Source organism: Gossypium raimondii, chromosome 12 (assembly GCF_025698545.1).
Source record: "Gossypium raimondii isolate GPD5lz chromosome 12, ASM2569854v1, whole genome shotgun sequence".
NCBI classification, from domain to species: Eukaryota; Viridiplantae; Streptophyta; class Magnoliopsida; order Malvales; family Malvaceae; genus Gossypium; species Gossypium raimondii.
This window is the reverse complement of record NC_068576.1, coordinates 56,976,550-56,989,258: the sequence shown is the minus strand read 5'-3', so window position 1 is coordinate 56,989,258 and position 12,709 is coordinate 56,976,550. Positions and strand designations below refer to the sequence as shown.

Sequence of the window (12,709 nt, the reverse complement as noted above, 5' to 3'; positions counted from 1 at the left end):
AAAATGGGGTTTCAACTCATTTTTTTCTATTTTCCACATAGGATATCTATAATTAATAAATAACTTTTAATTTTCACCTAATTTAAGACTTTTAAATTAGCATCTATTTTAAACACAAAGCAGAAATTTATCGGTGTAGTTTACTTTTTTTCAAATAAACATTTAATTTTTTGGTGCTTAGGATGAAAATTTATGAAAATTAGATGACTAAAGGTTAGTTTATTATTTTATTTAAATTAGAACTTATTTGGTATTTTTAGTTACAATATTTATTGAATTTGAAAATTCCTTGACTCAAACTGAAAATGTATGGATCTTGTTCTAGACCTCAAGCCAACTACACCCTGGTGCTATCTCCACGCCGGTATCCCTGATTTTCAATCTCACCTTACTAACATCAGCCCATCTACCAGAAACTGCATATAAATTTGAGAGAAGAACATACCTTCCTGCATTCTCAGTTTCCATTTCGAAAATCATCTCGGCAGCCATTTCAGCTAATTTGGTATTGCCATGATTTCTGCTTGCACCAAGTAAAGCACCCCATGTTGCTGCATCTGGTTCAAAGGGCATGTTTCTGATCAACTTCTGGGTCTCATCCAATCGACCAGCTCGGCCAAGAAGATCAACCATGCAATTATAGTGTTGTAAATTTGCTGTTATACCATAATCTTGGTTCATCGAGTAGAAATATTCCATGCCCTTATCCACTAAGCCAGCATGACTACAAGCTGACAGTACTCCGACCTGAAACAATAAACTACACGAGTAAAAAACTACGAACTATATGACGTAGAAGAAAATATTCCACATTTAAAGAGTTTTCTCGATTGCCTCTCCTAGACGAAGGTTGCCATAGAAAATCGAAACAGTAATGCATCAGATTAACACATGCCTTCCATTTCTGAGAAGATAAGCCGTATTAACACTCACCTCAGCTAAACCTCAAGTTAACCACTAGGGTAGGACATGTGATTCTTTTTTAAAATGCTATTTTTGGGGCATGGTTGACACCATATCTTGAGTGTGGAATATGTTTAAGGAAATGAATTAATAACATATGGCCAGAGTATTTCTAATAGCAGGTTAAATTTTAAAATTAATTAATAATTACCATAGTTGTATCATCTGGTTTGAAACCAGCTGCCTTCATTGACTCTAAAATCTTTAAGGCCTCTTTATCAAATCCATGTATTGCATAACCAGAAATCATCGTATTCCACGAGAAAATGTCCTTCTCCATTATCTCTTCAAATGCACTACAAGCTTCTTCTATGCCTCCACACTTGCAGTACATTAAAAGCAGGGCATTTCCAACAAAGGACCCACTTTCATATCCTGCCTCCAGCTGCCCATCAACTGCATCCCCAATTCTAAAGCAGCAATATGCGCACACGTGCTCAAGGCAGATGCAAATGATGACCTATTCAACCTTTCTCCGTCTCTTTTCATGTCCACGAAAAGGCGTAAAGCCTCTTCACTATAACCACTTTGAGCATACCCAGCAATCATTGCTGCCCAAGAAACAGGATTACGTCGAGGCATTCGATCAAAAAAGTCCCTAGCATGAGCTATCTCACCACTCCGAGCATACCCCGTGATCATTGTATTCCAAGTAGTGACATCTCGAAATAGCATTTGTCAAACAATTTCCTAGCCATGTCCATTCTCTTACATTGTACATACCCTGCAATCATTGCATTCCATGAAACAATATTCTTTTGTGGCATTTGCTCAAAAGTTTCCCTAGCTTCATCAACCAGTCCATTCTGCACATAACCAGACACCATCGCTGTCCATGTAAATACATCTCGAACCGGAGACTCATTAAACAATCTCCTAGTTTCTTCAATTTCATCATTTTGTGCATAACGTGAATGTTTAGTTGGGAGAGAATTTTTTTTTAATGAAAATAGAATACAAAATTTTGTCCTAAGAACCAATTTTCTCCGATTTAAAAAGAAGTAACAATTGATTTTTTTTTTGTTACCATCATAGAAGAGAAGAGCAGAACGACAAAGAAGAAGAAAAAAATTAACACGCCAACCTCTATATCTGCTTGTTATTGTGGTTGCCCACAATAAACAAATAAACAAATATAAACAGGTTATTTTTGTCTGTCTTAGAAAAACATGAAAAGAAACAATCTTTTTGCAAAAAATAAAAAGACCAATAGGTTTTTTTTCCAATTCAAGAATTAATATGATGCATTAGTGTTGATTATTTCGAGAAATCAAATCAATATTTTATATTAATTAATTTATAAAATTCAATTAATTAAATTTATTTAATTAAAAATCAATTAATTTATTTGGCTGAAACATTCACGTTGGCATTTAAAATTCATTTTAATTGCTACGTCAGAGTGTCGTTTGGAAGGTAACAGATCTTAACGACAGAGTAACCATTTCGTAACAAAACGATAACGTAAACTACTAATGTAACATGAGGCAAACAAAAATGACTATTTTAATAGTTTATCCATATATTTATTTTGTAGTTTCTTTTACATCTGTTAATTAATATTGTTCCATGGTATTCACAAACAAAGATCATTTATTTCAATCTTACCATTTATCTAATAGATCCAAAAATTTAAATCCCAACTAATCCATAAGGAACTTTGCTTAGTGGGCTTGAACGAAATCCAAAATGCTTTTCAAGATTATATAATTCGTGAGAAATTCAAAAAAAAGAAAAAACAACTACTCGAAAACGCTCTCACATCTCTCATAACTCTTGTTTCCAAGATCTCTCGAGGTTAGGATTTTTTTTCTTTATTTGTTTGATTATTTTGAATAAATTTATGAATGGAAACAATATTTATAATATTTTCAATGTAAGGAAAGATTTTGGCTGAAAATTGTTTTGCCTTTTTCTTTCTGTTCTTCGACGCGTGTAACTGATTTGAGGGCTCTTTTAGATTATTTATGGATGAATTTCTGATGATTGCTTATTATCTTTGCTAAACATAGGTGTTTGGTTCATGGTTGGATAGTGGGAATTTCGATTTTATATATACTTCGGGGATTATTTGATGATTTCATGTGGTTTTGTCTATTAATTTGTATTCAATTAAAGCCATTTTAAAATCTGTTTTAGTTCTCGAATAATTTCATGAGCTGCATTTATTAATGTATCTGTTAGTTTGTTGTTAAATATGTATTTGTAAATTTGCTGAATCAAGCATAATTTTCTGAAGGTTTCTTTTCCCCTTTTTTGTACCTGTTGTGTTATGGATCCAGAAGCTGCACGAACTGCCCGAGAATCCCTAGATCTGGCATTTCACATGTCAAATATTCTTGATACGGGTCTCGATCGGCATACTCTCTCGGTCCTCATTGCTCTCTGTGATTTGGGTTTAAACCCTGAGGCTTTGGCTGCTGTTGTCAAGGAACTTCAGAGAGAACCTCCACCATCAACCCCGTTGTCATCTTCTTCATCACAAGTACCTTAACTTCGGATTTTGGTATTTTCTAGTAAACTTACGAGTAATGCCCTAGAAGTTTGAGTTTTAATTTGTTTTGATGGAAAACTTTCTTAGGTTTTCTCCTCTCGAGCACGATTGTGCTTAGTCTCTGCATCTAATTCAATCGTACATACTATGTGTGATCAATTATATTCACTCTGGTGAATCGTCTTTTCTTCTTTATCTTGGAGTTTATGAATTTGTTGCCGGATGTTGTATTTGGTGTGGGATTTCTTTGAATGGGATGCTATAGTGTATTTTCATTAAAAGAATGTTTAAACTCTCGTCCCATACTCTCTGTTTACTGAGCATAGCTGGGTTTATTTAATTATTAGAATTTTCTAACTGCTGACATGCTATTGATCAAGGAGGAAGGAGAGGACCTATGTAGAAAGAAAATAATCACCGAACTATATAGCTCTCCAAAAACTTTTTAAGATATTTGGTTATTTTTAGCTTTCATTTTTGCATTTTTGAGATAATTTTCTCCAGTTTTCATCATTGGTGTCACTAAAAGTATCTTTACTATCATAGTCTACAATTGTCTTTAATTATTCTCTTCTTCCAGGAAAGTTGTTTAGTGCCTATTCTTTACAATAATATTCCACTTATTATATAAAAGCAGTGGTGATTAATCTCATTGAAAATCTATAACTCTTTAGCAATAAGTCTTAAATCATTACACTAAGGGAAGATTGGTACTCTAATCACAAGTTATGCAAAATAGCTTTTGTTTTTATCTGCTATTTGAATTAAAGTCTTTTATTCTCTGTTACTTGTGTACTTAATTTTATCTACCTTTTCCTTTCAATTTTTATTGCTTGTTGATGATGTTCAAGAGGCTAGTATTGCCCAATGAAGTTTGCAAAGTCCTTATCGTGCATGCAGGGTAGCAATAATTAAAAAGCGATCGGCTTTGCATATCAGTTAGGGGAAAAATGACCAAACACAAAGAATGACTTGAAAAATTATAGGGTATCGATCTCTTTAGCTTTCGTTTGATGGGAATAAGCTTTGCTGGTTCGTATGCCATTTAGAAGTTGAATAACTGAGTAGAAAAAGGAACAGAGTTTAGTTGCTTCATCATGCATGTGTACACAGACACATGCACTTGCATATGCATGCATACATGTACCGAATTTGTACTTGTGTTTATTTCAATTTTAACTGACTTTTTTTTTTTAATGATAATACAATCACATTGTAGGTAGATCCATTTACTTGAAGGTTCAAATGGATTAACAAATTTACCTATTTTTGTTGTATTGTTATTGTTTTCTTGCAGCTAAGGGCATTAAGTTACTCACTTTCCTCTGCGTCAAACCGGTACATAACATTTATTATCAAAACTAATTGTCTTATGTTTGAAGCAAAAATGGTTAAGCTCAAGTTTTAGGTAGAATTTTTTGTTTACTTGGGTGGTCTTATTTCTCTCAAGTTCAAATCACCTTGTTATAAATTATTAATTACTAGTTCAATTGATATGGACGTTGTTGTAATTTGCGTGTTTCAGTGGACTTAAAAAATAATAATGTCTTTAACAATTAATGGAGTGTATTAGTGGGAGGTCTTGTTACTCAATTTAAAACGACTTCGTTTTTAATTTTTGGAGAATTATAGTTTACTGTTGATTGAATATTATGGATATTAACCCTGCAGATTGAGTATTAACTCAGTTCTTTGAGGTTGCAAGTTTAAGTGGACTTAAGAGGCATATAATCTATAAAAGACCATTGTCTGATATTACTAAAATCAAATATTGTTTGTGTGAATGTATCAAAATAACCATGTAAATTTTAATAGTTGCACAAGAAACGATTTTCAAATAAAATATTTCAGATCTTACTTTACAATGAAGTTTAATTAAATTATTAAATTAAGCAACACCGAAACGTGACTGATATTTATAATATGGATCATGTAAAAAACCACATTTGAATTATAAATTTAAACTGCATCTATTAGTAGTAATCATTTTAAGAATTTTTATATTTAGTATTAGACATCAATTAACATTTTTTTACTAATTGATAATGAATAAAAATTGAACGGCCAATAGCACAAAGGAGTAGCAGTTAAGATTCTTTGTCACTTGTTGTAATTATCCTTTCTTAATTTGTAAAAAATGAAAGCCAAATTAGTTGAACCTTTGCTATTCGATTCAGTCAGCTATAAAAAAAATGAATTACTAAAAATTTATGAAAATGTTATTAAAAAAACAAAATAAGTCACAAATCAAGCATTAAAAAAAGAGAGGCTAACTTCAGCTTTAATTTAAATCCCGTTTGTTTGCAGGAAAATATTTTTCGGAAAATGTTTTCCTAATTTTTCAGTGTTTGTTTCACTGAAAACATTTTACATTTGGAAAATATTTTCCAAGACACGGGTAAAATGAATGAGGTTTAGGGGAAAATGTCTTACGGATTTGATTTCTGTAAGACATTTTCCGGTTCCTCTTTCTTCCAGGTAAGGCTCGTTCTCCTTCTTCTGTTCTTCATTCCTTTTCCTTCTTCCGTTCTTCATCTTCTCTTCCAGGTAAAAGTCCGTCGCATATTAGGTAAAGGTCTAGAGCCAGAGTAGGCAAGAGCGATCCTTCAAGTGGGAGAAAGCTTTATCCATTTTGAGTTGCCCTTCAGTCATTGTGCTGAGTTCTAAGTGCTTCAATCCGATATCCAGTTGAGCCAATTCTCTTCTCTGCATATTCTGTTTTGTTTCCTCTCTTTCTCACTTTGTCAGGCAAATCTACCATGAATTCTTCGCTGGGTCTTGGCTTAAGGTATGGCATAAAGCTCTTTTTAACTTTTGAAGTAAAATCTGTCATCTTGGAGGAAATCTGACTAATTTTTTTCTGAGAAGTGTTTGATTCTACATGCTGTGCCAATTATTGAGTTCATCTTTGTTATAAGCCATAGATTGCTTAAACTTTTGCGATTTGAATCCTGGAAATTGAATTATTCTTAGGATAAATCAAATACTGTCTCTTGCAAAGATTTCAAAATTTTCATGCAACGTTTGCATTCTGCACAATCTAATCCTTTACTTCTGCTGTCCTGCAGATTGTGAAGACTGTTTATGCATCTCCCAGCCGAGTAAATTTTCATTTGGACTCAAAAAAGGCAAGCTTATCATTTTAGCAATCTTGGTGATATTGAGCTTTTCTTCAATTTCATGACATTCTCACTAATTTGGATCTAGGAAGTAGAGACAACACCTGCCTATCCAGACATCTGTTTCGCCATAGATGATTTCGACTCCACTTTTGATGCAGTGGTAAATGCTTTCTTTTCCTTTATAAATTCACTCATCTGTGTGTTTATGATAGTGTATTGCACTAATGCACATAATATATTAATTTTCTTCAATTTAATTGATTTATAATGAAACTTCCAATGAAGTAAACTACTGCTCTTTGTTTGCCTTAAAGTAAGTTTAGATGTGGTAAATGGGGTTTCAACTTGGCTAGTATTACTGCATTCCTCTCACAACCTGTGATAAAAGCACTGAGCTAATAAGAAGTTGGATTTTGCTTTTTCTGTAGCATATATAAGGACCAAAGTCACTTCTTTATTTGAAGCTTTGCATTGCATTCTTCTAGGTTATACAGTTATCCTTTTGTTATGACATAGTAGGATTTCATGGACTGACGCTTGAGTTTTCAAAATTAATATGGATTTATTCTGTGAAAAGCTGCTTAGGAATTCTTTATATGCTACAAAGATCAGTTTGTGTACAACTTGACATGCTGCTAATTATTATGGCAGCTGACTCTTTTTTCTGGATTTGTCAGCTATCAAATGGTTCGGGATGCATATGATGGTATACCATTTTACTCTTTCAAAGAATTGGCTTCTGTTCTTATTTTTTAGAAATTCTATAAAGTTTGGTGCTTCAACTGATGAGATACTTTCTGCTTTGTTTTTTTGTGTAGAGTGTTGACAATGAAATTTATTGTTATATGTAAAACATACTACCATGGCTTATTTAACTTTGAATTTGTTTCTTTTGTTTAAGCAATAACTGATGTACCTTTCACTGCAGTCTTGTAATGGGTTGGCATCCCTATGGTGCCTTTTAGTGCAACATTTTCTTCTTTATAAAAAATAATAATGATAATGTGCCTGTAGAAGAACAGACACAACAAGTCTATAAACTACCAGTTGATTTAATGTTCTCCTAGCTTGATCTAGTATAAAGGATGCAAAACATGTAGACTGCTTATCTGATGTGTTAAAGAATTTATTCTTAGCTTTTCATGTGTTCTTATAATACGTTTGGTAGGAGTATTATCTTTTCACCATGTTTAGCATATCGGTTACCAATAAGCTAATTTAAAATGGTAATTTTTTGCCACTCACATAACTTGTTTTGGAAAAAAGAATGAAACCTTTTTGCTTATTTTGAAGAGGTGTTATTTTTTACAAGAGTTTATACTCATCTTTCTATGTGAAAGTTATCTCTACTAAAAGGAAATATATGTTTTGGATATGGGAAAATATATGTATGGAAAAAATTCAAAACTAATCCAAAAACAAGCAGCATGATACATGACTGTACCAATATAGAACAGCTTTCTTAGGATATTAATTGGTTCCTTGTCACTGGTTGTATATTCATACAAGACTTTGAGCTTTGACTTGAGCTCCTAGTTTCAATGTCTTCAAATTATACATTTGTCTGATAGAAAATAATTTCTGTTAAATTAAATTGATGAACAATAAAATTTTTGTGGTCATCAATATTGAGCTAATAAACTTCCATTATGTATACAAGGAAAACCTATGCTATAGGGGTTTCTGTTTTTCTTCTTAAAGTATTTGTGTTTGATGTTTTTCTGAAAAAGTGTTGGATAAATTTTGGTTGTTTTCAATTTATAATGGTTAATATCTAGCTTAATAATTGCTTATCATTATATATTTAATTTGATTTATTTATAAATAAATCATTACAATATATGTAAAAATAATTTAAAATATAAATTTATTATTATATGTAAAAATAATTTTTCTGAAAAATATTTTCAAGAAATCTATCAAATAATAGAAAATATTTTACATAAATTTATCCAAACACTAAAAATAAATTATTTTTAAGAAAATATTTTACTGACAATAGGGAGGATGCCCTTGCTTCTACTCTCAAATTATCTAAATCACAGTTGTCTCCAAATATATTTCGTGCGATTACATTTTATAATGTTTGTTATTATTATTATTATTAATTCGTTAATTGCATTGTATTTGTAAATTAAAAAACTTTAAAATGCCTTTTAAAAATTAAAGAATCAATAAAAAAAATCTCTTTTTCATTTCATTGGGTTTCAAAGGGTTTTAGTTTCCTAGTTTCCATTTTATTTTATCTATTTCGGTTTTGACTAAATGCATAGCTTTGAATCAAACCATCTTATATGATTTATTAGCTCCATTCATGACATTTAATTTAATCACATTTAAAAAGTGAAATTGGTTTAGAAAAGTAAATTAATTATTATGATAGTAAAACCTGTCATGATTTACAGTTTCAACTAAAGAATATACATTTAATTGAACAACTAATTTAATAATTAAAGGGATTTCATAATTAAAGCGATTAACAAAGTTACGTTATACTTAAAAAATTAAGTCAATGACCTACCTAACACTAAATACCCAAATCTAAACCCTCTTACACTCAATTAAAAAATTCCTGCCTACAGTCAATAATCAGATGATTGCTCCTTGAAGTTGGTATTTTAATATTTCAATCACAAATCAAAATACCTATTTTAATTAAATTAACACTCAACAATTTTTATTTTAATTCATGTAATAACATCATACTCTAAACCTGTGTAACATTATTATTTAGAACTTTTAAATTATATATAATATTTATGTGATGATATAACACAATTTTAAAGAATAATAAAATTAAAATACAATAATAAACTTTGCAGCTCATACACAAACATAGATTGCAATTCACAAAACACCAACAATATTTGAAGAATAAAAGCAAAAACCATATATACTTTAAAAAAATAAAGGTACATTAAAGGCCCTAACTCCCCTCTCTCTAAAAATAGTTTAGACAACCAAAAAATCTAAGCACAAGATATTCTGACACCATCTCTGCCCCTTTCAATGTCTTCACCCTCCTCCTGCATATACTTCAAAAAAGAAAATCAAATAATCAACTTGCAATATTCAAAGCAAAACCATGAACGGGGTCTATAAAGTTAAATCAGATCATAGCTACTAAAAACAAAGATCAGTGACTAAGTGTAGAGCTCCCTTCAATCCAAACAAGGATCTGACATTTTTGGTAATGCAGCTCCTGAGATATGCAAGCCAAAAGTCTATCCCTTCTTTTAAAAGTTATATATATGGGATAGAGCTTTAGGGATCCATAGCTCAGCAGCTCTATATACCCTGCAAGACCCTCTATTGGACTTCAAGGAGCTCCACCCCTTTGTCTCACCTTTAACCATCAATAAATCTCTCCTTCTTTGCCTAAACCTAGAAAAAATGGCCAAAAAGAAGGAAAAAGAAACCCTAGTTCTGGTGACAAGATTGAATCTCTCAACCTTATTTGATACATATATGTATATATAAGGCTCAGCAGACGAGGGTTAAAATCATCAGATCCAAAAAACTTTCAAATCAAAACAAGCAGAAGAACACTACTTAACCTACAAGAAGTGACAAGCATAAAGATATAATGGAACAAGGAAAACCCAGATTTTAGGACACTGTTAATTTCCACTACGAAGATGACTTTAGGTTATAGAAAAGGATAAAAGAAAGGGTTATATATAATATGTAATAGAAGTGCATTAGGGTTTTTTGATCTAATAAATAATGATGGTGGTGGGGGGTCGGCAGGCCAGTTTTTAGCTGTATAGATGTTTATTATAAGAAAAAACAGTGAATTAGATGAAAGTATTGGGAACCGGCTCCTAAGATTCCATGTTTCGATAATGACATATCTTTGGCTATTTTACTAAATTGACCTAAAAAAATATAATATTTACAAAAATAACCTATATTTGATCAAAATAACTTGAAATGAACAATAAAAATGGTTTTTGGCCTGTCAATGACCAGCACCGCTGGTATTTTGGGCTCATGATTACCTGATAATTATGTCAGATTTTAAAAAATTAAATTTTTTAGTTTTAGTCTGTCAATGGCCGACACCAGTGTATTTTTTTAAAATCATATCATACAGGTATACAAAAAATAAAAAAAATTGTTTTGGGTGTTGGCCTATCAATGGCCGGCACCAAAAAAGAAACTTTTTTTTCGCTTTTGTACTGGTGGTGCCGGCCATTAACAGGCCAGCACCCAAAATTTTTTTTCATTTTCGTAATGGTGTCGGCCATTGATAGGCCATCGCTCAAATTTTTTTTTTCGTTTTCGTATTGGTGGTGCTGGCTTTTGACATGCCAGAACCCTTTTTTTTTTCATTTTCGTATTGGTGCCGACCATTGACAGGCCAGCACCCAAAATTTTTTATGTTTTCGTACTGGCGGTGCCGGCTATTGACAGGCTAGCACCAAATTTTTTTTCTTTTTCTTACTGGTGCAGGTCATTCACAGGCCAGCACCCAAAATTTTTTTTCCGTTTTCGTACTGGTGGTGTCGGTCATTTACAGGCCAGCACCCAATTTTTTTGTTATTTATTTATTTTTTGTATACCAGTATGATAGATTTTAAAAAAATACACTGATGCCGGCCATGGACGGCCAAAACTCCTTTTTACTATTCATTTCAGGTTATTTTGGTGATTGTTTTTAAACTTAGGTCATTTTTATAAATATCAAATTTTTTTGGGTCAATTTAGTAAAATAGCCGCATATTTTCATATTGATTATGATAAATGGCGAAGGTGCAACCCACCAGATTTTTTTTCATTCTTATTAATTTTATTAACTTCACAATTTAATGATAATCACATGTAATTGTTGATTTCATTCTTTAATTATATATTAGGATATTTTGTTTCTATTTATAAAATACACAAATCGTTTATAAATAAATTAAATATTATGGTATCAATAAAATACAAAAAAATAGTAAATACAATACTAGATATCTGTAAACAACTACAAATTTTCATTCTTGTTAAAAATTAATTTAACGATTTATTATCGATTTATTTCTATTTAAAACATATTATTTTCTTAAAAAACAAAGATATTTTAAGTAGGTTGATAGTCTAACCTATATCTTTTTCATACTATGCTATCATTAACACTATGTGAAATCAATCCCTTCAATTGAATAATCAAACAAATTGCTTTTACGTGCACCTCAAGCAATTGTTTTTTTCTTCTAGATTGAAGAAGAAGAGACTTATATTATATAAAAATTGCTCTAATATTTTTTTAGTTTTTGTATAATGTGATTTGTATTATATAAAAAATAGTATATTACAATATAATGCAAATACACAATTATATTAAAATAAAATACGATAGCAAATACGAAAAGAAGCGGGAACAATAACTGACCGGCACGTGGCGGTACAAGGAGACTTAGGGGAAAAATAAAGTCTAAACGTGAAATGAATGTTAATTGTTGAATAAAAGACTTTCTTGATTAGACAAAAGGGACCATTGATGTGACCGCTCATGACAGGTCGTTGGGTCCCTACCTGCGCACGTTATCATTTACCCATTTTTATTTGCTCAGTGTACGCCTTCCTCTTTGTCTTTTTCACTTTATCCTACGCAACTGAGTTTTATTTTTTTCTTTTCCCGCTCAATTCCTAGGGCTTTTGCCCTCAACTCAATTTAGGAATTAGATTCGATGTCACACGATGTCATTTTCGTATCCTCTTTTATCTTTCATTAGCATTTCAGATTTTGCCATTTGAGATTTTTTTTTCTTTTTTGAGATTTTTTTATACTGTTATGACGTGATTTCTATTTATTTATTTTATTGCAGTAATTTTTGGTTTTTTTAGGAATATAATCTTATAAATTTAAAATTATTAAAATGACCTAATTTCTATAGTAAAGTTGGTTACAGCCAATTTTTTCATGTGGCACCACACTCAAAATCCTCAGAAAAAGATAATTTTTTTGAGGGCCGGCACCACAAATACGAAAAAAAAAAATTTAGGTGCTAATTTGTCAATGGCCGACACAAATACGAAAATAAAAAAAAAACTTTTTTGGCGCTGGCCTGTCAACGGCCTGCACCAACACAAAAACGAAAAAAAAAATTTTGGGTGCTGGCCTATCAATGGCCGGCACCAC

General features: G+C 31.5%; 1 protein-coding gene, 1 long non-coding RNA gene and 1 pseudogene across 14 annotated transcripts; 1 reads left to right on the top strand and 2 right to left on the bottom strand.

Moving 5' to 3' along the window:
- Positions 1 to 294: 294 nt before the first annotated feature.
- On the bottom strand, positions 295 to 2,408 carry LOC105762298 (pentatricopeptide repeat-containing protein At4g02750-like; annotated as a pseudogene).
- Positions 2,409 to 2,603: 195 nt separating this feature from the next.
- On the top strand, positions 2,604 to 7,635 carry LOC105765652 (mitotic-spindle organizing protein 1B). 13 transcript variants are annotated; one of them, XM_052625463.1, is made up of 7 exons: positions 2,605 to 2,760; positions 3,203 to 3,448; positions 4,755 to 4,795; positions 6,526 to 6,585; positions 6,665 to 6,739; positions 7,257 to 7,285; positions 7,398 to 7,635. In XM_052625463.1, the coding sequence occupies exons 2-4, from the start codon at positions 3,236 to 3,238 to the stop codon at positions 6,530 to 6,532; spliced, it is 261 nt and encodes an 86-aa protein (XP_052481423.1). In that variant the 5' UTR covers positions 2,605 to 2,760; positions 3,203 to 3,235; the 3' UTR covers positions 6,533 to 6,585; positions 6,665 to 6,739; positions 7,257 to 7,285; positions 7,398 to 7,635. The 13 variants fall into 13 exon arrangements, with proteins under 13 accessions (XP_052481419.1, XP_052481420.1, XP_052481423.1 ...); XM_052625464.1 differs by having other exon boundaries at positions 7,231 to 7,285; XM_052625461.1 differs by having other exon boundaries at positions 7,257 to 7,635.
- Positions 7,636 to 9,357: 1,722 nt separating this feature from the next.
- LOC105765653 (uncharacterized) lies at positions 9,358 to 10,333 on the bottom strand. The gene is made up of 2 exons (XR_001124861.2): positions 9,926 to 10,333; positions 9,358 to 9,614 (listed from the first exon to the last, which is right to left on the bottom strand). It is a non-coding gene; the product is annotated as an uncharacterized LOC105765653 (long non-coding RNA).
- Positions 10,334 to 12,709: the final 2,376 nt, after the last annotated feature.

What these genes read in the sequence shown, in the direction of transcription:
- LOC105765652 (XM_052625459.1), top strand. Translation starts at nt 3,236, where the DNA reads ATGGATCCAGAAGCTGCACGAACTGCCCGAGAATCCCTAGATCTGGCA. An exon ending in TGTCATCTTCTTCATCACAA is followed by an intron (nt 3,449 to 4,754) that starts GTACCTTAACTT and finishes GTTTTCTTGCAG; the next exon opens with CTAAGGGCATTAAGTTACTC. An exon ending in CTTTCCTCTGCGTCAAACCG is followed by an intron (nt 4,796 to 5,764) that starts GTACATAACATT and finishes GTTTGTTTGCAG; the next exon opens with GAAAATATTTTTCGGAAAAT.